The 25,593-nt window shown below is 57.7% G+C and overlaps 2 protein-coding genes across 6 annotated transcripts in view; one reads left to right on the top strand and one right to left on the bottom strand.

Annotated features, from left to right (window-relative positions):
- The window catches only part of KCNG2 (potassium voltage-gated channel modifier subfamily G member 2), a 60,596-nt gene that overhangs the window by 3,262 nt on the left and 31,741 nt on the right, over positions 1-25,593 (bottom strand). The gene's annotated exons all lie outside the window — the stretch shown is intronic.
- On the top strand, positions 3,887-7,410 carry LOC121481843. Of its 5 annotated transcripts, XM_041739407.1 has the most exons (4): positions 3,945-4,026; positions 4,609-4,673; positions 4,885-6,169; positions 6,439-7,410. In XM_041739407.1, exons 3-4 carry the CDS (start codon positions 5,573-5,575, stop codon positions 6,934-6,936), a joined length of 1,095 nt encoding a protein of 364 aa, XP_041595341.1. In that variant the 5' UTR covers positions 3,945-4,026; positions 4,609-4,673; positions 4,885-5,572; the 3' UTR covers positions 6,937-7,410. The 5 variants fall into 5 exon arrangements, with proteins under 5 accessions (XP_041595339.1, XP_041595336.1, XP_041595340.1 ...); XM_041739405.1 differs by having other exon boundaries at positions 3,887-5,036; positions 5,189-6,169; XM_041739406.1 differs by lacking the exon at positions 4,609-4,673 and having other exon boundaries at positions 3,905-4,026.

Genomic DNA, 25,593 nt, shown 5'->3' with positions numbered 1-25,593 from the left:
GTCTTCCCAACGGGCTTCTTTGCAGGGTGGGCGGTGTTTGAGCCATGCAGGGCTCCCCAGGCATCACTGGCCTTCCTGGCCCGGAGAGGACAGCTGGCTCCTTGCAGGTCCCAGGTATGCGACTGTTCCAGAAACTCCTGTGGCTTCTGTGCCCTTGATTTACAGATAAGCGGGGTGACAGCCTGACCGGGGGGCCTGGGGTCTCTGTGGGCAGTGCGGCCTGTCCTGGGGTCGCCAGCATGTCCAGTCTGTGCCCGTGTCCCTCTGTCCTGAGTGGGGTGGCACAGTGGGCTCTGACGTCTCCTCAGGACGAGGGGCTGCTATGTGCACAGCACCCCAGACTCCTGCCCCACTTAGGCCCTTGGGGTGCCCTGGGTGCCCCTGCCTGCTCCCAGCTGCCAGCCTCACCCCCAGACCCAGGTTCCCCGGGGACACTACCTTCAGCTCCGGGGGTGGGGTGGGCACTGGCCGCGCTCCCCTCGCAGAGGGTGTTGTGGGGGCCACCTGGCTCTGTTCACCCCAGACCCTCACAGGACAGCCCTGAGGGGCGAGGCCCAGTGGGAGGACAGTCCACAGCCTGGGAGAAAGGCAACTAGGGGCAGAGGTGCATCAAGGGCATCTGCCACTCATCCTTCTGAAAGGTTCCATAGGACCAAGGCCAGCTTCCAGGCTGACAGACCCAGGCCTGCTGGTCCCGTGTCATCCATCCAATCTCCCCAGGGCTGTGTCCATGCCCACGGGAGCTCACGGCACTAGGGCTTCAAGGGGGACCCCACCCCCAGCTTGTCTAGATCGGGGTCGCACTGCTAGGCTGGTGGCTCTGGGTCCACTCCTGGGCCTCGGTGAACCTGGGGACTCGCTGCTTGTCCACCCCAAGGGCACATCTCCCGTGTTGAATCTGGCTGAAGCTAAGTCAGACTCTGGGCAGTTACAGGACTCTCCAGGCCAGGGCCTGATGCACTGTGTATTCCTGAGCACCTCGGCACTGGCGCCTGACTGGATGGAGAGCCTCAGGACATGGATGGGGGGCTGGACAGACAGCCTCAGGACAGGGACACCTGGCTGGACGGAGAGCCTCAGGACGTGGACGCCAGGCATCAGGTGTAAGAAGCCAGGAGACAGGATTCGGGTGGAAAAGCCCAGCCACAGGCCTTCTGTCGGGAGGCAGCTGGGACCCAGGCTCAGGACGGGGAGGGGTTTGGGGGAGGGCACCAGGGCCTGGCCTCCCTCGCCTGCCAGAGTCTGAGGACCACAGCACAGGGGTGTTTGGTGTCCATGCTGCACCCCCAGCCGCCCCCTAGGCCACTGTGGCCCTGAGACCCTGCCCTGCTGTTGGTCCCATGCAGCCGTGAGTGTCCCCAGGTGGGCTCGACCATGTGCAGGAGGGATGGAGACCCCGGCCCCCTGGGGACGGCTGCCCGCACCCGAGCATGAGCAGGGACCCTGTAGGCTCACTCGAACCACCCCCACCCCCACTCCCCGCCTCCATCCTTCATCATGATCTGACACGTCTGGGCTGTTTGGTCTAAAGTGGTCAGAAATAAGCCTCCGCCCAGCCCGGCTCACCGAGCATGGAGGGTGGCCCTCGCTATCTGCTCTTCTGCCTCCTGCTGGCATCCTCTCACATGTCACCCGGGGGGTTTGGAGAGGGAAACATTAGCCTGAGGGGACAGTCCCAGCCCAGACAGAGGCCACGGGCCAACAGGATGGTTGGAACAGTACAGAGTGGATGTCCCTACGGAAATGGCCGAGAGCTGCGGGCTCATACTGCCCTGGTGGTCAAGGCTGGTGCTGGCCACTGCTGCCAAGACTGGCCCCGGGGATGGCCCAGACAACGGGGAGGTGGCATCCAGGCCGCGAGTGCCCCCCCGCTCAGGGGTCAGGAGAGCAAACCATGGAGGAGACCTGGCCTCCAGGCCCAGAGCAACGTGAGCCCGGGGCCCCAGGTCAGGGCAAGGATGCTGGACCCAAGTCCAGAAAGCCTGGGGGCAGTGGATACTGGCGGGAGGCTGGAGGAGGTTCCTAAAAGGTTTCCCCAAGTGTCCACACAGCCTGTGGAAGAGCTTCCACAGAGGGGGGGTAGGCCCAGTGGGAGGAGGAGGGCCTGGGACAGCGGCTTAGAGGCCATGGCCGAGGAGCCTGAGTGGGTCGGGATGGCCTGAGTCAGGGCCGAAGGTGAGCAGGTGTCCAGCCAGGGTGCGTGGCCCCTGCCTCCATAGCCCTGCAGGCAAAGCCTCCTCTTCCCTCCAGCCAGCAGCCCAGACGCTGCCCTCACCTACCTCTCCTCCGGACACAAGCTAGACCTCCCATGGGGTCCCTCAGGCGAACTTCCCCTCCTGCTGGAGGCCACGGCCTGCCCTTCCCCATTGACCCCTGGGGCTAGTGTCAACCTTGAAGCCTGCCTGGTGCCAGCGGGGACTGGAAGTTGCACAGCAGGTGTCCAAGAACTTAGGCTGAAGGTCTGTCCCCAGCCTGTCGTGTTTCTGGAACAGGAAATGGGTGCCTTCGATCACTCGGGGCCCAGGAACCAGAGATCAGCCCCAAAGAAAGCAGGCTGGTCACCGAACCGTGGCCGCACTACAGACACACTTGTGGGGACACGGGGCAGTCGCTGCCGGGCCTGCAGCCTCTGCCCCCGGGCGTTGCAGTGCTGCTAAGCTGACTACCGGGTTTGGAGCATGGCCTCAAACCCCAGGTGGGTGTCACCATCTGCTGTTAACAAAAAACAAGCAAAAAACCAACCAACCAACCAACCAACCAACCAAAGTGCTGGGAATATTCTGCACGTATCGTGTTGGGTGTGTCTAGGGCTTTCCTGGGAAGGGAATCACGGGCTCATCAAGAACATTTCCTCATTTGTCAGGATTGCAGAGCTGTCCCTAAGTCGCTCTGCAAATGTAACCCCCGCCCCACCAGGCCCAGGATCTGGAGGCCTTGGGTGGGTCCAGGCAGGTCCCAGGTCACTGGGCAGAGGATCTATGTGACCAATTCTCACAAGTATGTTGTAAATGCCTGTGAAGTGCATGTCCACCTCGACCTGGAAGCTCTGGTCTGGGGAACGGTGGATTCCCATCACACTGTGCTGTGACTCTCGGTGTCCACCTCGACCTGCACACTCACTGCACACCTGTCCACCCAATGACCAGGGCACCATGGCCCCCTTACAGCCAGACCGTCTCCACCTGGCCCCCAGCGATTGTGACCCCTTGCCTCTTCCACATCTCACCAGTGGGAGGACATCGGATTTAGCCTTTTGCATCTGCCCTTCCGGCCCCGTGTGCTGTGAGGCTCAGGGACGGGGCATCTGCGGTTTGTCCCTGATCTCCAGGTAGCTTGCTGCATGTATGCATCTGCTCCGTCACCAGCTTGTGTACACTTGTTCCCAGTTAGGGGCTGTTTCAGGTCAGCCACATGCTCGTCCACATGGGATCTGTGACAGACGCGCACTGTCACCTCTCCCGGGGAAGACCTGGGGTGCACGAGTGTGCTCACTCAGGAGTTCTGCAGGCTTTTTCGCGGCTTTGTGGGCATTTAAAAAACACATACAGTTTTCTCTCTTTCCAGTTGTAGCCTGTTCCTTCCGTCTGTGCACCACTGCCTGCCCAGGACTCCTGCTTTCGTCAGCTTTGCTCCACTCCTGGGGGAAGTGTTCAGTGTCTCCTCTGTCTTCATATGGCATCAGCTGGAAGTCTCTAAAATATGTGTCCTCTACCAGGTTAAGGAAATCCCCTTCTGTTTCTAGATTGGGGGAAGTTTTTATTGGAATCAAAATGGATGTTGAATTTTGTCAAACGCTTTTTCTACATCTATTGAGATGACCAGATGGCTTTTCTTCTTCAGTGTGTGTTTTTAAAGAGTTTATTGATTTACTTGAGAGAGAGAGAGCGGGAGTGCGAGCATGGGCGGGTGGGGGGCAGAGAGCAGCAGCCTCCCCAGGAGCAGGGAGCCCAACGTGGGACCTGATCCCAGGCCTCCGGGACCATGACCCGAGCTGAAGGCGGACGCTCTACCCGCAGAGCTGCACAGGTACCCCTCCTCTTCAGTGAGTTAATATAATAGATTATACGGTGATTTTCAGATGCTGAGCTGGGAACTCATCCTGGTCGTGAGGTGTTACTCGTTTTATAAGTTACAGGACTTGATTTACTGATGTTTGTTGAGGAATTTTGCATCTATGTTCGCGAGATGTTGGCTTGCGTTTTACCTTTTCTTGCAACGTCCTTGGTTTGGTACCAGGACAGTACTGGTCTCACAGGGCAACTTGGGAGTGCTCCCTCCTCTTGTATTTTCTGAAAGATATTGTGCAGAACTGATGATATTACTTCTCTAAAGTTTTGGTACAATTTACCAAAGCAACCACCCAAGACTGGGGTTTTCTTTTTGAAAGGTTTCAAAGTATCAATTAAATTTCTGTAGCTAAAAAAAAAAAAAAAAAAAAAAATTTCTGTAGCTAAAAAAAAAAAAAAAAAAAAAAAAATTCTGTAGCTAGCATAGGATTATTCAGATTATCCACTTTTTTTTCCTTTTGAGAGGGAGGGGGGTGGTGGGCTGAGTGGGGAGCCTGACGGGGGAGCTCAATCTCATGACCCGAGGTCATGACCCAAGCAGAAATTGAGAACCAGACGCTCACCCAACGGAGCCACCCAGGTGCCCCTGGATTATTCACTTCTTGGGTGAGTTTTGGTGATTGAGCATGTTTTCAATTTAAATTTTTGTTTTACAAAACTAATACATGCATATAATTTTTAAAAACCTACCTGGATTAATACTAACAGGGTTATAGGAAAAAAAAGAATATTCTCACCCCAACTCATGTCCTGGAGTCAATAATCTTCAATTTGAATTGGTTATTCTGACAGTTCTTTCCGTACTTTCAAATAACAGGTCTATCTGGCCGTTCCCAGGCACACGAGCCTTGTCCACTTCTGCTGACTTTGTGTTAGGATCTGGTCTCCTTACACCTGCCGCTGCTGCCCCTCACCATCCTCACACCCACGGTCCCCTTCCTCCAAAAATAGCCATGTCGCCTGTTGGGGGTAAGAGCAGTAACTACTAAGATAATGTACACATGTCACTACTGGCCTGGGGCATAGTCTATTATTACATCTTTCTCCCTCATAAGATGTTTTTCCTGAGGTTTTGTGTCCTCACCCCAACATCGCTTAAGGGCTTCTGTTACGAATTCCAGATGTGCACACATCATGGTGCCGGTGGGTTCCATCCGCCCCCAGCCCACCTCTGCGGGCACATACACTCTGCTGCTGAAGGCCACCATCTGTAGCGTCCCCGCCGCTGTGCCCAACTTGAACAGGTGTCTCTCGCCACCATGGTTTACTCCCACCTTCTGTTGAGGCGTATCTTTTGGGAGCCTCCTAAGCATGGGTGCTGGGAGGCAAAGTTTGGAGCCTCCGCGTGTTTGCAGAGCCTTAGTTCCGTCCTCACCCTTGATTGCTATGACGGCTGATGGCGAGCAGAGCAGTTCCCCCGCGGAACCTCGAGCCGTTCCCCATGATGTCCAAGCTTTCCACGCAGCTGCAGAGGTTTAACATTCACACGGAAAACTGCACCCGTCATGTCAGCACTTTTGCACATGGAGCAGATCCACCAGGGGGCGCAGAGATGGGAGCCAGAGCAGCGCTGCGGGGTCCAGTGCCCGGTGATCATGCTCCGAGCACACGCGACCCGGTCTCCCCGCCCCGCCACTGTGAGGCTGTGGGGCACAGTCTCCCGCAGCAGAGGTCGCGCGTGGCGCTGCCCCGGCCTTGTTCTCACTGACAGCATCCACCAGTTGGTGGCCTGGCCACGGAGCTCCGCCGATCCCATCACACTGTGCTGTGACTCTCGGTGGACGAACCAGCGTGTCCGCGGCGGGGTGAAGGCCACAGGACGGGACTGGCTCCTCCTTGAGCCACAGAGTAAGGGCCCCCAGGCGCCACAGCCTGAATGCCGTCACCTGCACGCAGGAGGGCCCCCTCCAAGACTTCCCCCGGCCTCACCTGGTGCCGATTCAAGTCCTACAGCGGGCCGTGTCCCTTTGCTGACCCTGTGGTTTTTGGACGCTGCCGCCCGGCTCGTCATTCACAGACCTTGTGCCACTGGCAGACCCGGGCAGCCAAGCCGTGTCCGAAGCTGTGTGTCCCCCGCCTTCACGGGCCACACACCACAAAGGGTAGGTCCTCCTTGTTGACTCCCTCGTTTGTGAAGGACTCTGAGCAGATTTTCTCTTTAGCCTCCTGAGGGAAAATATTTATTAACTCATTTCACTATGAATTTACACAATCCGGCTTTGACCTGAATTGAGATTTATTCTTCCCAATTATCTATGGAAAAAGGCTTTTGTGCAAATAGAAGAGTAGGAGAATATCACACGTACTTAGCAGAACAGATTGTTCAACATAGAGTCGTTTTCGTGGGAATAATGAAACGTGCTCGTTTCAGGTTGTCTCCACTGAAGCATGGGGTCGATTCACGTTCTGTGGGGTCTTCGTGAGGAGAGAAAGTCTCCGCAGCCTGGTCTTGCAGAGGTCCGACCCCACAGCTGCTGGTTTCCTCTTTGAGCAGTGTCCTGGGCGGGCTCCACCCAGGAAGGGTCTCCACACAAACCAGAAGAGACCCAGGCCCACAGCACCTCATGGTTTGTGTGCTGAGAGGGGAGTGAGAGAGTGTCACAGCTGCACACATGCCTGTACCCTGGACATCCGTTCACTTGCTCACCCCGCGCTGTGGGGGTGTGTGGGGGGTGCAGCTGGGTCCCCGGTGTCCTTGTGGAATGTGAGCGGCGGCAGCCATGTGCACACGCACAACACGATCTGCAGCCACTGCCCTTCATTTGGTTCGCTAGTTTTAGTGGTTGCTCCTGAGGGACCTTCATGGCCCCTTGCTCTTTGCTGGAAGGGACTCTGCCCAGGAAGTCGAGCTCAGGCCTGGGTGCACTAGAGCTTTTCACGATGTCACTCTGGCTGGGCCCTGACACTGGGGCAACAAGCTCCTACCCCCGTGAGAAACGCCTGGGGGGCCGCTAGGGCCAGGACGGCCGGAGGTCTGCAGCCCCTTGGCCCGAATGCAGGTGCCCCATGGACGCCTCCGGTGACCCAGGCTTGTGCCAACCTCAGAACCACTGGTCAGGAAGCGGCGGCCTCGAGGCACTGGGTTTGGTGGAGTTTGTCACACAGGAAGACAGTTGGTGTTGGGGTGCGTGCTTCTCATTCAGTTCGTCCCGTGTTCTCTGGAATTTATGAACTAGTATTCTGTCTGCATTTCTCTAGATTTTTGAGGTTATTTTGTAAGGTTCTTTTTTTTTTTTTTAAGATTTTATTTATTTATTCATGAGAGACAGAGAGAGGCAGAGACACAGGCAGAGGGAGAAGCAGGCTCCATGCAGGGAGCCCAATGCGGGACTCGATCCCAGAACCCCGGGGATCATGCCCTGAGCCAAAGGCAGATGCTCAACCACTGAGTCACCCAGGGTACCCACCCTTTTTAAAGATATTTTTTAGGTTCTAATATTTTATTGAGAGCATAATAAATGTATATATTAACCTGGGGAGTGATTTTCTCATTCAAGAACATGATGTGTCTGTCTCTCCTTATTTACCCATTTTTATGTCTCTTAGTAGAGTTAACGTTGCTGCTTCTTTTATTGGCATCGAACCTTTCTTGCTAAGATTATTCCTAGTGAGTTCATGTTTTGTTGTTACAGTGACCAGAATAGATGTTCCACTAACTTTTCTATTACTGATGATATATGGAAAAGTGACTGAACTTTGCATATTTATTTTGAAGCCAGCTTCCTTAACAAACTCATTTATTTATAATAACTATTCAGCTAATTCTCTTGGATTTTCATTTGACCTGCAAAGAATGCAGCAAATTCGAAAAGCCTCCCACTTGGTGATGGCGAGGGCTGCAGGGCCTAGTGGATGCATGCGCATCACTGACATGTGCGGCCTGCATGGCGGTGCATAGGGTGCATGAGGAATGGGCCGCATGGAGGTGTGGGAAGTGGACCTGCTAACCCCCCGTCCAGGTATCCCGAAGTGCGCAAGGTCTCAGGGCCGCGCCTCTGTTTCCACAGGGCTCTGTCTACCATCTATATGAATCCTTTAATCGCTTAGAACTTCATGGGCCAAAAGAACATTTATGTTTATTTTACCATTCATATTTTATGTTTTTTAGATGAAGAGCTTGATTATGCCAGTTTTACTAAAGGCTTATTAGAAATAAATGCTATATTTTGAAAAACGTTTCTGTGGTTTTTCTTGTCTTTGGTAATGAGATGCAGAACAGAATCCCCACCTGTCAGCCTGGGGTTGGGGGAGGGACAGGTCACAGATGAGGGTCAGGGGGTGGGGCAGAACCCACAGGTGGTTACACGGAGCTGCAGGAGCAAAGCTGGGAGTAAAGCTGGAAACAAATGGAGCAGAGGGCCTGGACTTGCCCCTAACGTGTGAGCCCTGTAAGGAGCTGGTCCCGGGGCCACCATCAGACGTCGGCCAGGCCAGGCCGCCTCCCCAGCACGTGTGACCCCGGGTGCCCTTGGGAGGCTGAGATCGGAGAACATGTTCTGCAATGGCCTGGCCCACGGCTGGCGGTTACACCTGCATCACCCACGGCCGTGTCTTCCCTTGCACTAAGCCCCCTCCCAGATGCTGAGGCTGCTCCCTGGGCAGGACCCTGCCCTCTGCCTTCACTGACACCTGCTGTACTGTCATCACTCACAGCTGTCCAAACAGACGCTAGGACTTGGTACCACAAGGACCCACCATGGGCCATTCTCGCTGCCCATGCAAGGTGAGGAGACAAATGGCTCCTCCTGGGACGTGCTGCCGTATGCTGTGCTGCAGGCGGCTCCCAATGCCCATGGTGATAAGACAGGTGCAGAGGCTGCAGATGGAGGGGCTTGCACAGAGGAGGCCTGGAGGTGGGAGGCAGAGCCCCTGGAGAGGCCACCCAGGGGCTGGGATGATAGGAGCAAAGGATGGGACAGAGGGGCAGGGGAGGCGGCTGCGGGGGAGGCCAAGGAGGGCCAGCAGGTGGAATATGCAGGGGCACGGGGAAGACGCAGGGGGCAGGGGAAGGGCCCTAATGCGGCAGGTTGGCTGCGGGTCCCCTCCTGAGGAGTCTGTGACTGTACTGGGAAAAGGTGCAAGGAGGGAACAAGCACAGCTGCTCAGATGTTGCCATGTCCAGGGCCTAGGCGCTGCCTTCCAACATCATGGTTGGGCGTCAATGCACTGTGCCCTCCACGCTTCCCACAGAGAGCGAGAGACAGTCAGGGACACACGTCGAAAGCAAAGGATGTTCTCCAGGCAGCTTGGGGACCACTGGGGCTGCCCTGGGGGCCGGTGGGGGACAGACGGGGGAGGCAATCCCAGTGCCTGGACAGGACCCGACTCCGGACAAGACCCGACCTTGGACAGGACCTCCAACCCCGGGACAGCACCCAGCCCCGGACAGGACCTGACCCCAGACAGGACCCCTGACCCCAGACAGGACTCAACCCCTGATAGGACCCCCGACCCCAGACAGGGCACGAGGTTGACGGCTGTGTTCCCTAGCCCTGAGGCCACACACCAGTTCTCGGGGAAGCACCCAGCTTATTTCTCGAGCTGGACATTTCCAGTCACACACTGTGAGTCTTCCTTGGACAGGGCTCAGAGCCCAGCCTGTGGGGACAGTGCCTGCCCTTCAGGGGTCCAGGACCCCCAGGGTATGGGTTTCACCAGCGTGTTTCCTGCCCAGGTCCCAACCCCAGGCCCTACCAACCGCTCAGTCAACATGTTCGATTAAATAAGCAGCACAGGCTCATTCGGGAATAGCCAGTAGGCTGAGTTAGAATAGTTAATGTCTCATTATTATCAACATCCCTTCCTGTTATATTTAATATTTCAGGCTTAAGTGGAGCCTAAAATAGTCTGAATTCTCAGGTCTCTTCCCCCAACTGAGTGACACCTGATGAGCCTGTGCTTGGAGAAATTTAGGTCCCTCATGAATATGGCTTGTAAGTCAAAATAGTTCAGTCCCGTGACAGAAATGCTGGATGGCAATGGGATTACACAAATGTGCAGAGAGTTTCTATTTTCACTTGTGATAAACGCTGCTCATTCTCGGAGCTGCTCCTGCGCTAGCAGCTGCAGGGGGACAAGGGAGTCTGTAACCTGTGCTGACAGCAGGGGAAGCCTGGGGGGAGCATTGCCCACCTTCTCCCCGTGCCACTGGGGGACAGGCTGGGGGGCTCCCCCTGGCTGAGAGGGAGGGGGCAGTTCCACGCACAGGAGGGGAGGCACAGGTGGATGTCGTGGTGGGCGCACCCCACAGATGGCCAGCGAGGTGCAATGTCCCACCCCAGCGGCCTCCTCAGTCAGCTCCCCCTTCCTCTGCAGCCAGCTTGCAGGAAGCAGCTTGCCTTCTCACCACCCACCCCATCCCCGAGTGCCGGGCATCCTCCTCAGTGCAGAAAGGTAAAAGTTGCTGCCACTTACTTAATTCTGTGTGCGAAGCATAGTCTGATGTGATTTGCATGAATTATTGTTATCTCAACAGCTCTGAGATGCCTGCAGGTACAGGATGAGGTACTAGGGCTGGCAAGGTGGACAGGTAGGTCTTGGGCCTTGCAGCTGCCCTGCATGCAACCTCCAGAGCTTCCCACACCTGGTGTCGTCTGCAGAGAAACAGCCCCTGTGCAAATGATGGTAGAGGAGCCCTGGGGCCAGACTGCGGGTCTGCGCCCACGCGCTTGGGAGTCACCCCCCAGCCCAGTGGGAACACACAGGACAGCCAGGCATTCTCCTGGATCAGTGAGGGTGGCCCCGTGCTCCCCCAGCACCCAAGTGACAGCAGCCACGGGAGCCCCTCTGGGAGCCAGCACGGGGCAGGAAAATGCCAACTACAGTTGACGAAGAGCTGGGCGCGCAGGGCGGATGAGTCTGAGGGTTAAAGTCTTGGAGGCCTCAGCCATAGGGTGGGCCTGAGTGTGGCCAGCTTTGGCTCTGGGAGCCTGACTGCGTTCTCACATAAGACGCGCCAAGGAAAGGATGTGTCAGGTTGTATGTTGTCAGGGAAATGCAGATGTGCTTGGTTTTTTGTGTGTGTGGTTTTTTTAAGATTTTATTTATTTATTCATGAGAGACAGAGAGAGAGAGAGAGAGGCAGAGACAGGCAGAGGGAGAAGCAGGCTCCATGCGGGGAGCCCGATATGGGACTCGATCCTGGGTCTCCAGGATCATGCCCTGGGCCGAAGGCGGTGCTAAACCGCTGAGCCATCTGGGCTGCCCCTGAAGTGCTTGTTCTTGAAGACTTATTTTAGAGTTAGCATGTGCACATGTGTGTGGGGGGAAGAGAGAGAGACAGAGACAGCGACAGAGAGAGAGAGACTTTCCGACAGGCTCGTCATCAAGCACAGAGCCCGATGCGGGGCTCGATCCCAGGACCCCGAGATCACGACCGAAGCCTAAATCAAGAATCGGACACTCAACCGACAGAGCCCCCCCGCACCCCTCCCCCGGCCAGGCGCCCCTGCAGGGAAGTGCAAGTAAAGCAACAATGACATAGCAGCACACACCTGTTAGAATGACCAACATCCAAAATACTGATGACACCAAATTCTGTAGAGGATGTGAAACCACAGCACCTGCTGCCTGCTGTGGCCCGAAAGCAACACACTGCAGCCACCTTGGAAGATGGTGTGTGGGGTTTTCACAAAACACAAATGTTCTCTTATCCTTTGATCTCACAGTCACACTCCTAATTATTTATCCAAACGACCTGAAAACTACATCTGCACACAATAGCTACAGCAGCTTTATCCATGACTACCAAAACCCAGAAGCCCACGCAGTGCCCTTCAGTAGGTGGTGGATAAATAAACTGGTCCATGCAGACGAGGTGACGTTATTCAGTAGTAAAGAGAGATATTCTAGAGCCAAGACAAGATGCCGAGGAACTTCGAGGGCACATCAGGAAGTGGAAGAAGCCAGTGTGAAGAGCTACATCCTGTGTGACCCTAGGCTGGGGCAGTGAAACCACCAGTAAGACGCCATCGTGGGGAAAGGACGGCACCAGGACAGAGCCCAGGTGGCAGCTGTGGGCTAGGGGGTGAATGACATGTCCCTGGGGGCTCCGCAGGGTGATGGGTGCACGCACGTCAGGGTGGGGGTGTGGACAACGGCAAGGCTGCACATGTCAGGGCAGGGGTCTATGGGAAATCTCCGTCCCTGCCTCTCAATTTTTCTGTGAACCTGAAACTGCTCTAAAGAATGCTCTTATTGGGATCCCTGGGTGGCGCAGCGGTTTGGCGCCTGCCTTTGGCCCAGGGCGCAATCCTGGAGACCCGGGATCGAATCCCACGTCGGGCTCCCGGTGCATGGAGCCTGCTTCTCCCTCTGCGTGTCTCTGCCTCTCTCTCTATCTCTCTGTGACTATCATAAATAAATAAAAATAAAAATAAAAAAAGAGAATGCTCTTATTAAAAGGAGACTCTTGTAGCCTGTCTTCTAGGCGTTTGAGTTCAAGTCTTGTTTTTCTTTTTTTTCAGACTGAAGCACAAATCCAAAATACAAATCCCCCATTTTTTCCTGTCAAATTTGTGCAGAAATGGAGGGGGAACGTCCTGAGCTTTATATTTATCGTATAAATACGATACGTTGGCGTTCCTGGCCGTGTCCAGAGCCTGTAAGGGCCTCACCAAAGGGTCTCTTCAAAGTGGGGCGATGATTGCCTGAGGCCCTGGAGCGGAGTGTGGAGCACCGGCCTGGCCCTGGGGGTCTGGGATCTGGGGGTCTGGAGCCCTCGCAGCCTGGCGCCTGAGCAACCGGGAAGGGTGGGAGCAGAGCTGAGGAACCCGGTGGTGTGAGAGCACTCCTTGGGGCACCCATCCCACCCGGTGCCTGCCTGCCTGTCTTAGCAGCCCTGGAGGCTATCGTCCTCACCCTCCAGAAGAGCAAGGTGAACCAGAATGAGAGCCTCCACGGGCAGGCACATCCCGTTCCCCATGTGGACCCTGGGTTTTGCTGATTCCTGGGTCAGATGTTGGCAAATGGGAAGATCAACCAACCAAATCCACTCTCTTCTGTGGCTTCCTTAGGTCACCAGGAGCACTGCTGCTGCTGTTCTGCACCCCACATCCCTGTGCCCCTGGGGAAGCCCGCAAGGCCTGGCAGGTCCCGTCAGTCTTACCTTCCTCCATCCAGCAAAGAACAGGCCTCACCTGGGCCTGTGGCTGCCTGGCCAGGACAGCATTCTCCTTTACTGAGTGTGCCCCACTGACCAGCCCTGCATGCTAGGGGGATGCCCCGTGGTCTGGCCCGAGCCAGCGCTGCTTTCTGAGGCCACTGTGGATGGGAAAAGCCCCTCTTCCCAGGAGGAAAGCCCCGGTGCCTGTGCTCAGAGCTGGGGGCCTCTTCCACCCGCCAGCTATGTCCGCTAGGGCGGCTGTAGGAAAGCCTCAGTGGGGCTGAAGCAATGGACATTTATTTCTCGCAGCTCTGCAGGCTGGATGCCCAAACTGAAGGCACCAGTGGATTCAGGAGTGCTGAGGGTTGGCCTCTCTTCACACAGCGTCTTCTCACCAAGTCTTCCCAATGAAGGGCTGAGGGTCTCTCCAGGCCCCTTTATAAGGACACTCATCCCATCACGGGGCTTCCACCCTCATGACCTCATCACCTCCCAAGGCCCAACTTCCTCAAACCATCACCTTGGACATTAGGCCACAGCCCCAAAGTCTCCTGTTCTAGCATCAGCTCTAGAGTCTGTAGCCAAAGTCCATGGGATCTGGACCAAGGACATGTGGGTGATACTCCAGGGGTGATCCATGAGTCCCTGCCGCCATGAGCCTGTGTGCAGACCAGGCCCGTCCTCCCCAAACACCACGGCAGGTGGGCACAGGTCAGACATTTCTGTCCGACAGAGACATAGGCTCCGTTGCCTTGGTTCTGGTTCTGTTTCTCTGCAAATTCCTAGCTTGGCTCAGAGTGAAGCTCTGACTCTGAGAATCTGGCACAACTCCACGGATGGCTGCTGTGCCACATGCCATAGAAGCTTTGTCACCGGCTTTAGATGCTGCTGCCAAAATGTTCCCAGCAAACTTGAGGCTGAAATCACAGTCGTGGAATCTATAACTAATTATACAGGCCTTGATTGAGTCACGCAAACATGCAAGAGAAAGGCGGCCTGAGCCCGGCACCAGCACAGGGTGAAGGGACATGACAGCTGTGACAGGCACACCCTCCTTGAGATACCGTGTCCTCTGACAGCCTGCTATGCATGGCCAGTCCCCAGGGCCAGCCACCAGGGGAGTTCAACACTCTCTCCCAGCGACACCCCAGCTGCCACCATACAAGAGGTATCCAGCAGCTGTTAGCTGGAGCGCAAATTCCCGTCCCCCGTCCTCAGCAGTTCTGAGGCCTCCCCCAGAAGCCTGAGATAAACCAATGTCTCACGACTGCCAACATCCGGCACGGCCTCAGCCTCACCCGGCCATGTCCGGCCATCCAGGCCCTAAAAAACATGTCACTCTGTGGCCGTGGTGGCCTTGTCACCCCAAACTCACAGGAGAGTCAATGCCTGCTTCCTGATTTTTCCCGCAGTAATCAGGGTGCATGCTCACGGGGTAGCCGCATGCTGTTCTCGCCTCTCAGAGCCTCCTACACCCTGAAGGTGAAGGCCACAGAGGGCCTCTGGCTCAGGCTCCTACTGAGATGCAGGGCAGGATCCTCAGCTGGGGGCCTGCAGTCTCCACGGCAAAAGCGGTAACCCCCCCCACCCCCTCACTCCACGGTGGCACAGATCCCATGCTCTGGCCAAGCACCCGGCACTAGAACATCTACTTGCCTGCTGAGAGAAGCCCCTGCAGGGTGGTTGGAAAGCGGAGTGTCGTGGGATTAGCAGCACCGCCGTTACTTCTTGTAGGAGCTGTGGGAAAGTACGGTGCGCATGGGGCATATTCCGGTTTAGAAAATACTTTTTGGGGATCCCTGGGTGGCGCAGCGGTTTAGCGCCTGCCTTTGGCCCAGGGCGCGATCCTGGAGACCTGGGATCGAATCCCACATCGGGCTCCCGGTGCATGGAGCTACTTCTCCCTCTGCCTATGTCTCTGCCTCTCTCTCTCTTTGTGGGACTATCATAAATAAATAAAAATTAAAAAAAAATACTTTTTGGGGTCAGAGAATTGAACGCACCTTTCTGGCCATGGACATTTGTCCCTGCAAACGGGGTGGGGCCATTGAGCACATGCCCCCCAGGCCTGGCTGTGAGAACATTTAGGGCTCAGGATGGCAGCGAGCCACCAGCGGACCCAGCACTAGGGACGAACCCCATTCGTAGCGGGTGTGCAGGGGTGTGTGTGTAGGGTGCGCGTTGGGGGGGGATGCAGAGGGCACCCACTTCAAGGTACAGGCCTCTGGGATCAGGCAGGGTGGGTTCTGTGTGCCACGCTGGGGGTCCTGCAGGTGGGAGCCAAGATGCTGGCAGCCATGGCCCTGGGGGCTAGGGGCTCGGAGGACCGTGGGTGGGGCCTGGGTGGACCCGAGATGCTGGAGTGCAAGGTAGCATGACTCCTCCTCAGGTTTGGAGAGCTGTCAGCCACACGCAGCCAGGGTTTTGCCTGCAAATGATCCTGGACTGCAGCGTGTTCCCTGAGTTTGGTCGGCTCTGTCCTGTGCTTAGACACACGCCTGACAGCAAGGTCTCCACCCCACATGCTCACCTGCTGGCAAGACCATAGCACTTTTCTGGACATCCTGCAGGGTGCACGTTTGACCCACGGCGCCCAGCGACCACTTTATGTGGTTTTCACACTTGCTCAGCCTGAGAGTGTGAGCACAGCACAAGCAGTCTGACCACAGCGCTGGCCAGGATGGCAGCGTGCCCAGTCCCCTGGGGACACTCCTGGATCGAGGCCCCGGTGTCATCCTGGGTCCTCAGGAGATGGAGCCCCAAGAGTGAGAGGCAGAGGAAGGAGACCATGAGAATGGAGGAATGCCATAAGCAGGAGCATGCATGCCCTGACGGCTGGAAAGCTGCAAGGAGAGGCAGGTGCCCTCCCTGGGACCTCCCGGGGTCTCTGCCTGGGGAGACTGGGGCCAGGACTGTGAGGGGAGACATGTGGGTTTTCCCCCAGGCAGCCCATGAGGTTTGTCACAGGAGCAGCACCTGCGGGTGAAGGCCCCTACAAGGGACCGAAGTGCCACCCTGTCACTGTCAGAACAGAGGTGCTGGGGGCCTGGGCTAAGCCCTGGGGCAGTGCTGAAGGGGCCAGAGGAGGGGCCCTCGGGTCCCCAAGCCCTGGCTGCACTCACAGCCCTGGGGTCATGTGGGGCACACACAGTGGCCGGGCCCAGCCCCTGCCCCTGCTCAGCCTGGCCTAGGGTCCTTCTGGGGCAGCTGGGGTCACGGCCCTGGTGGCTGTGGGTGCTCCTGCACCTATGTCTGGATGCTCAGGGGCCCTCCTCATCCTAGAAGGATGGAGTAGGAGGCAGAAATGAGTAAGGAGGGGGCAATGTGTCCCCTACAGCCTTTCTGGAGAAGCCCCTCAAAACCCCCAGGGGCTCCCAGGACTCACTGTCTCACTGTGGTGGGAGAGCTAAACCTTGGGAAGGACACCTCCTGGCCCAGGGTCCTCAGGGTGTTCTGAGGTGGTGCCTGTGATCCTGGGCGTCAGAGCCTATTTCAGGTTTGGCCTGACTGGGCAAAGGGCTCCAGGCCCTGCCCATACAGGCTCTAGACCCACCCGTCTGGGCACTAGCCCCAACCCCAATCCATGCCCCACCCACTCATCTTCAGGCCCCGCCCACACAGACTGCAAGACCCACCCACCTGTCCCCAGGCACTCCTACTGAGGCTCCAGGTGTGTGGTGCAGGGGTGGGCCTCCCCCCCAACCGCAGGCCAGGGTGAGGCATCACCCCAGGACTGTGTCCCATGGGGAGCACAGGGATACTCGGGGCTGTAGACCAGGAAGCCAGAAACTCTTCTGTGATGGGACAACTGCAGAACCAGGTGAACCTGGTCTCCCCACGCCTTGGGCTGCACCCGCGTACCCTGTGCCTGCCCCGAGGCGACCAGCACCAGAAGGAGCGGAGTACACGGAAAGATAGACAGACACAACTGTCAACCACCCTGGGGGCAAAGGGCCAGCCGCTGGGTGCCCCCCAGGGCCCCGGCCACCCTCTCCTGCCCACACAGCTGAGCCGCTGACTTCCCACGTGTGAAATATGCAGAACGTCATGTTTACCACCTTTGCCATTTGTAAGTGCACAGCTCAGCGGCATCGGGCACGTCCACACTTAGGCACCGTCCTTTCCCTCAGTCCAGAGCCCCCGACCCCTGCCCAGCTCCTGTACCCACCCAGCCTTCTGTCATCCAGATTTGGTGATTCGAGGTGCCCTGTGCGAGTGGAATCAGACGGGATTTGTATTTTGCCTCGAGCATCCTTCAGCCTGTGCATGTGCTCACAGCCCCGGGAATCACACACAGCCCACCATGCTCCAATCCCTTTCATACGCGGGGAAGACAGTGGTTTCTCTCCTTTCCGCATCTCCAGGCCAACACAAAACAATAACTGTGGACACCATTGCTGCCAGAGAGCAAACAGGTGACTGAGGGAACTATTTCAGCTCACCTACAATTCTCCAGGACACGCCCTTCTCTCCCAACACGGTTTTCCAGAACACACTGGGGCCTTTCCTAGGAACATCCAGGTGAATATGGTGCAGAAGGAGCAGGGCGGGCATGCTTGTCACCCGTAAAGGCCCACGGATGTCAGAGCCAGGGGCCCAAAGCCTGCCAACCCATGCCTTGGAGGACTCAGTTGGGAGCCTTCAGAATGAAAAAAAAATCTCTTAACCACTTATTTAAAACCAGAAAACACATAGAGAAAATACTTTAGCCCTGTGACTTTCAAGTTAAATTCTACTGGGAAAACCCCAACAAGAAAAGGCGCAATATCCCAAGTTTCTCTGTTCCCTTCTGCCGTCCATCCCATCTGCCCCGTGCCTGGAGAGTCAGTGGTGCAGCTGCCGTGGAAAACAGTGCAGAGGTTCCCCAAGAAAGTAAACCTAGAATTACCATACAACCCAGCAAGTCTACACCTGGAGGTTCACCCAAAATAATTGCAAGGACTCAAGCAGGTGTTTTTACATGAATGTTCACAGCAGCGTTACATGCCGTGACCCTGGAGTGGGAGCCACCCACCTGTCCATAGGTAAATGAACAAATAAAATGTGGTGGATACATAACAGTGAAATAGAATTCAGCCTTGAAATGGAAGGACATTCTGGCACCTGCTACCACATGGATGAACCTGGACGTGGTGCTCCTCCTAGGGAAGAAGGGACAGTTCTGGATACGGAGGGTGGTGATAATCGCACCACGAGACGGTATTTAAAACCACTGAACAGCACATTTTACAATGGTCAAGGGAAAGTCTAGGTATATCTTACCACACCCAATACACCATGACTGACAACACTTCCTCTATTCAGCACCTGCTCCGTGCTGGGCCAGGTACTCCACAGCCCTCCCTTGCCTCTTCACTGTGTCTCTGGGTAATGGGAGGACCCCAGCAGGTGTGCTCCGCAGACCCTGCGACCTCTGAAGGGCTCTGAGGCTTTGATCTCAGCTCGCGGCCCCAGGAGGGGGTTTGGGTCTGCCCATTGCTGGAAGGCGGGAGCAGGGGGCTGTGGAGAAGAGGAAAGGCAGGGCAACATGTGACTGTCCCTCACAGACTGCACCCTCCTGTGTCCCAGCCCTCTTGCCCAGACGGCACACCTTAGGGCCCTCCTGAATCCTTCCTGAATGTTCTGTGGTGCCCTCAGTGCACAAACACTGACATGCCTCAGGTAACTTACAGCCTCACCTAGGAACATCTGCCACACAAGCTGGCATTCGCACAGACCACAGTGTGGCAGGAAGTCTGCCATTTGCTCAGAAACGTGCCCCAGCACATCAGCAGAGCCACCCCTAGGTTTGCCTGAGCTCTAAAACCCCCCAAGAATGTGGGGTCACGTACCCCTGGTTCAAGATGGCAGCACTTGGGATTACAGCAGGCAGCTCTGCAGGCCGTCATGAACTGGCCAGAAGTCTTCACTGCCAGGCCTGACGGCGCAGCCTTGGGGAGGGACTGCTGTAGGCGAGGCCACCTTGAGGAGCTTGAAACCAGTCAGCCCCCAGCTGGGGGTGACCTGTGGGCCTCCTTGGGAAGGCTCACTGTGGGTGCTCTGAGCAGAGCAGGGAGGGTGCACCAGGCCGCGGGTCAGCTGCATTGCAAGGGGTGGGGGCGTCAGAGGCTAGTGCTCAGCTTGCTCTCCCAGGGCCTAGCTGCCTCCAGGCCCCGCTGTCCCCCACCTCCGCTGTCCCCCACCTCCGCCCTGGCCACAGCCACCCCAGCTGGGAACCAGGTCTGCCCGCGCCCAGCTCCACTCCCACTCCCCCACCCACCCTGCAGGCCGCTGCTCACCGGCCTCTCCTCCGCGCGGATGTGGGTACTCAGGCACAGGCCGACCGCTGTGGCGGCCACGAAGGCGACGGACACGCAGGCCAAGCTTGCAGGCCCGGCGGAGCGCGGGTTGTCCAGCAGGTCCAGCAGGTCCTGCAGGCACCGGCCCGCCCCGCGCCCCCCGGGCTCCCCGGCCCCACGAGCCTCGGCCGCCTCCTCCTCCTCCTCCTCCTCCTCCTCCTCGCCTCGTTGGTGCCCCAGCAGGCAGCTCGGCGCCCAAGGCCAGCACACCCGGGCCCAGCAGCCACAGCTTCCCCGCGCAGCAGCGCCACGACTGCACAGAGGGCCAAGACGAGCTGGTCGCGGCCCGCGTCAGTCGCACACGCGCAGGACCTCATCGTGGCCTCGGCGGCCCGCGGGCGCTCCAGGCGCGAGGGGACAGCGGCCAGCGCCGCCCAGCCAGGTGCACCCTGCAGCCGCCCACGCTGATGGTGACACGCCGGCCGCCCGCGGGCTCAGGGCGCAGGGCCATGGCCCAGGTGCCGGCCACGCTCAGGACACAGTGCCTGCAAAGGAACAGGGGCGTCAGGCCGCGGGGCACCCGACAGAGCGGTGCGGAGCCGGTCGCCCCACGCCCGCAGGCCACCCCAGAGCCGGCCCCTTTGGTACCGCAGATCCGTTTAGGACGCTCTGGCCTCAGCTCAAGTCCCTTGCGCTGGAGGGATGGCGGCCCTGGTGATGCCCCCCTCAGGCCAGACTCACCTGCTCCTCCAGTAACGGCTCAGGGGGAAGGGCAGGGAAGGAGTTTCCAGCAAGCTGGGGGACAATGTGCGCACTGGCTTTGGAAAGCGGAGCTGGAGGTTCCATGTGAGAGAAAACGGCCAAGCTGCATCTTGTGCATACTTGTGCCTCTGGTCGGGAAATGCCTCATGAACACCTGTGTGCCAGAAACCACCCCTGAGGACAGGGCTCCTTGGAATTCCAGTCTGGGGGACAGAGGGGAGCTCTACAGGAGACAAGAGGGTGCTCTGGATGGCACCCAGAAAGGTCCAGGGCAGCTGGGAGGGCTTCTCAGAGGCAGTGGCTAGCCAAGAGGTTGGGGGAATGTGGAAGTTGTGTTAAACGAGCAAGATCTCACCTACTAGAAAGCAATTCATCATTTAGTTCATGGAAACTTGCTGCCAAGATTTCCTGCTGCTTCCTCAAAGGGAAGACTGAGGGATCCGAGGCCCTGACTTCCAGCTTATGCCACCCCAGACTCACTCACCGAACCTCCCTAGTGACGTGACAAGGCCCACAGCAGCCACAGCCATCCATCAGGGAAGCCCTGTGGGGGCGGCACACAGCACTCCTAGGCACACCCTCCCGCCTCTGCCTGCAGCTCCCTGGGTAGCTGGGAAGGTGGCTCCTCTGCGCACAACACACCCCGGCGCCTGGAAGTGCTGAGGTCACACACAGATGGGACAGGAACCGTACATCAGGCTTCACCAGAGGGACCCAGAGGGAACCCACCTTCCAGGAAAGACTTGCTGGAAGCCCCCTGGGCCCCACCTGCTTTGGTCCCGCCCCCTCTGACCCCCCTGGCACCGCACTGAACCTGTGCAGCAGGACAGACCTCCTCTGCAGCTCAGATGTGTGCCCCACATTATCTGTAGGTGTGTGGATCATCATGAAAAGAACTGAATGATCCCCTAGACCCTCAAACTTTGGTAAACAGTTTTTCCCCCAGAATATACATTTAGAAATATAATTAAATACTCCATCACCCTAAAAGTGTTTGAAAGTCAACTTCCTGCTGACTTAAGAGAAGATGCCGTCACTTGTAGCAACTTGAACACACCCCCTTCCCAACATGGGACAGAACGGACATCTAAATGCCATTGATTTTAAGAGGATGATAGCTCAACAGAAAAATGGGAAAATTGTCCCAAAGTTTATAGGAAAGGAAGAAATAGGGTTTACACATCATAGAAAGACACTCAGCTTCATTCCCAACAGCACAGAGACCCTCAGATCAGCAAAGGTTCGTCCTGGAACATACGAAGACATCTGCTCAGGTGGTTGCGGGTGGGGGGGTGCTGGCAGGCTCGCTCACGGCTGGGGCAATAAGTAGCTGGCTGCATGAACTACCAGGCCCTTGCTGGGCTTTGCCCTCTGGAAAGGATCTACTAGGAGAAAACCCAGCTGCCGCTCCAGGCAGATCAGAAGATTCCTGCCTGGCTCCGGCTGGGAAGTGGGGGCGTGGAGCTTAAGGCCCCCCTCCCCCCCCACACACAGTGGTTTTGAGGTTAGAATTTCGGTTTGTGAGACTATGACATCCTCTCTGGTGGGAGGTAGTGGTGGGTGCGTGCTGTCCCTGCCGCATGCGTTAGCGCCACACGCTCAGTCCAGAGCCGAGGCTCTCCAGCTGCCTGCGGGCATGTGGCAAGCCCTGGTGATGCTGTTCATGGTTGTCACCCAGCGTGACCGAGAATCCCCAGTGAAGACCACATGTGCTGACCCCGGCAACACACTGGACATCCCCACAACCCAGGGTTGGAAAGCAGCCCGCACGTCCACAGGTCCACCGCGGAGGGATGGTCTCACTTCCAGTCCCCACATACCCCTGGCCCCATATCCCCGGCCCCCATGTCCCCCTGGACCCATTATCCTGGTCTCCAAGTCTCCCTGACCCCACGTACTCCTGGTCTCATGTCCCCCCCTGACCCTATGTCCCCCTGACCCCACGTCCCCCAGGTCTCATGCTCCCCTGGCCCCATGTCCCCCTGAGCCTGAGCACACACTGGGTGGACTCCTAGCTGCCAGCACCTGTGTCTCTGCCTGGGTTTCTCTGGCCGCCAGGGCCTCCCGGCCTGCCCAGCATGGACCAAAGATGCTTGAGACTCAGTGTCCGCAGGGCTGAGAAGCTGGGGTGAGGGCCCCAGAGCTCTCTGGTCCCACCAGGGGCCTTGCTGGCTGACTGGCTCTGCACTCCGTCCCTGGTCACTCCAGATTGGCATTCCTGGGGTTGCCTCCCAGGGAAGCTACTTGGTCCTGCATTGTTTCCTCTGATCCTAGAGGATCTGCACTCGGACATCTGAGACACATGAGGCCAGCTCTGTGTTTGGAACATGGGTTTCCTGGAGCTTTAAAGAAGCAGGAATGTGCAGAGAAGAGTCCAAAGGAGGCTGTCACCTGAGGTTTCAGGCATGCATGCCTTCGTCCTGGTAACGGAGGGCTGTTCAGCGCCTGTTCCACGCCGTGCTCTTAGATTCAAGAGTGGAAGCATCTGCTCCTTGTAGAAAGAAAAGCAGTTTGAAACCACTACCTGGGGCTGCTTTTCTGGGTCTTTCTGTAGGAATTACTGCTATTTAATGAACCGTGCCTGCGAACCTCACGATGCCAATGTCCTGCTGGTTACCTTCCTGCTCTGTGCCGTGTCATTTGTCATCCAAATAGAGACACTCTTCAGATGGCACAGGGTGCTGCTAACATCGACAGGGAATGCTGGTGTCACCCTGTCCCCATGAGCAGAAGGGACGGGAAGGCACAGGCTGTGCTGTGGAGGGTGCTCTGGGAGAGGCTGGAGCTCATGCACGTGGTCTGCTTCCCCCACTCATTCCAAGGGGCTGGCGTGGTGGCCTGTGCACAGGTGACGCTGGAGCTCATTCATGTCCAACCCACGAGAACCAGGCCCAGAGGAGCCACGTGGGGTGGAGGATAGAGAGGAGCCCGACCCGGGAGGCTCTTTCCAATCCCGGGCAGGGGCCCGAGGACACCGCTGGGGTGGCCGTCTGAGGGCCTGCCAGGCAGGCCCTCCACAAATTCGGCATTGCTCATGTGTACCACCAACCTGAAGAGGCAGGTCCTGCTGACAGCACTTTATAGATTGCACACAGGCCCATGGAGGTGACATGGTGGCCAGAGCTGGAGCTCTGGGCCTGGTGCCTCCCACACATATCTCTCCCTCTGACCCCTGCATCAGAGGGACCTCACATGGTCCTGCTACCCTGTTTGCCTCTGTCTTTTCCCAGACCAGCTGATATGTGATGGCGTTTGGTTCAGCCAAGAGTTCCTTAGGACAGTGGCCAACAACACGGATGCAGAGTCTGTAGGCAGAGCCGTTCTGGGAGGAAGGGTCCCATGTATGCAATCCCCATGCATTCCCTGCGGCCTGGCAGCTTGTGTTTACCATTGGCAGGGCCTTGGCACACCACTGACCAGGCTGCCCACCATGGGCTGAAGCAGTCAGGCCGGCCGTGGGAGGACAGCAGTAGGGCCGCCCTGGCTCCTCCAGGGTGGCGGCCACAGGCTCCACCTGTCACTCGGGCTGCTCTGGCAAGTGGACACCTCCGGGCCCCAGGGAGCCTGTCCATCCCTGAGTCTCCCACAGTGTTTTGAGGGGACAGAAATTCGATGCCTTCTCGGAATTTGAGAAGACCATGCTCTGGACACTTGAGAGCATTTTCCTGGCTTTTATGTGTGTTGTAGGACGTTTTACTTCCTCACTTTAAAATACAAATGTATTTAGGAATGCCCGTACTCCCCCGGTTCACACCCCAACCCGAGCCCCTGTCCTCCCCAGGTTCACACCCCGACCCCTAATCCCTCCCCCTGTTCACCCCCGACCTGCGCCCCTGTCCTCCCCAGGTTCATGCCCCGACCCCCATGTCCATCCTCCCACAGCCTCAGGCCTTTGGTCCCTCTGTCTGTAGCACTCTTCTCTCTGTGGCATCCGCTGCACATCTGCTCCTGCTGCATAGAAGGCCCACGAGGGTGTGGCTGTTGTCTCTTGTGCCTGCTGCTGCCATATCAAACACCCCAACAGTCCCTGGAGCATACTGGGGGGGTCAGGAAATACTCGTCGAGGGATGAGCTAAGGGACAAGTGAGCCCCGGCCTCACTCCAGACAGCCGGCATGTCTGGCCCACGTGTCCCCTGCCCCTGACTGGTGGCCAGGCTGTCCTGCCCATGAGTGCCAGCAGGAGGTTCCTGGGTGAACTGGTCTGAGCTGACACGGCCCGAGAATACGGCCCAGGTCGCTTCCCCAGAAGAAAGGACAAGTCCTAGTGGGGCAGGAGCCTGCGTCCTGAGGCTGCGGTGCACAGAGAGCACAGGGTCTGGGGGTGGGGAGGTGGGCAGGCCTGGAGTCCACCTGCGGCTCTGCCCCCGACGGGCTGGGACTCCACAGAGTAGCTCTGAGGGGCTGCAGCCTGGCGTGGCGGGGGGACCCTGAGGGGCACGTCTCTAGGGACGCTGGCCCAGGGAGGCCAAGGCATGGTCAGGGACCTGGCACGCCCACCCCCGGGGCTGTACACTCTCCTCAGGGACGCTGCGGGGCAGGCGCCTCAGTATCGGGAAGTGTCCTCTTCATTGACTGACATCGACCCCTCAGGGGTGAGTCAAGCCGTCCGTGCCCGGGCTCCTGGATGTGATTAAGTGGAAAGAAAGAGCAGAGATTGAGTTGAACACAAGGTGCTCCTCAGGGAGCGAGGAGTGCAGTGTCTGGGTGGCAGGCGGGCCCTCTGAGAAGGGGGAAGGCCAGTTGTCCAGGCCTGGCACCGAGGGAGCAGGGGTCGGTGTGGTGGCAGCCCATGACCTGTGATGGCTATGGTTCAGCCCCACCGCGCTCGGTCAGGAGCCCCCAGGCTCCTGCCCCCGGGGCCGTGCAACTACTTGCTAAGTCACACCCACACCTGTAAACCGGGAGTAGTGGCACCTGCCCTGAAGGATCCAAAGGTCAGGTGAGCGTTTCGGACAGTGTCTCAGGTGAGTCCTCCACAGCTGTTAATGCACAGTGTTGACACGCGTGTACACACGTGCACTGCTGTGTTTCAGAGGCACGATGTTTCTGGTCTTTTACTGCGGCCTGTGTAGTAGCATCAGTTCTCGCCAGCTCAGTGTGGCTGACGTCCCGGTGGGGGCGGCTTCCCTGTGGAGTTCTGCAGCAGCGCGTGGAATAGGACTGGGCCGCAGCTGGGGAAGCAGGCGGCGGATGCCATGCCACGTGGTTCTGGAGGACAGGCCTTCACCAGCTCCCCGTCCCTCAGGAGCCTCATCGAGGGGCCCGGGGGGCCATGTTGTGAGGAGGCCAGGAGGGCACAGGGGCCACGCGTGGCTTTCTGACTACGAGGCAGCGTCCACCACCTGCCGGTTCCTGCCTGACCCCCAACCTGCAGCCGAGGCC

This window comes from Vulpes lagopus, chromosome 24 (genome assembly GCF_018345385.1).
Source record: "Vulpes lagopus strain Blue_001 chromosome 24, ASM1834538v1, whole genome shotgun sequence".
Classification (NCBI taxonomy): Eukaryota; Metazoa; Chordata; class Mammalia; order Carnivora; family Canidae; genus Vulpes; species Vulpes lagopus.
This window is presented reverse-complemented; position numbering and strand designations above follow the sequence as displayed.

What these genes read in the sequence shown, in the direction of transcription:
- LOC121481843 (XM_041739405.1), top strand. Translation starts at nt 5,573, where the DNA reads ATGTCAGCACTTTTGCACATGGAGCAGATCCACCAGGGGGCGCAGAGA. An exon ending in CGGGCCACACACCACAAAGG is followed by an intron (nt 6,170 to 6,438) that starts GTAGGTCCTCCT and finishes TGCTCGTTTCAG; the next exon opens with GTTGTCTCCACTGAAGCATG.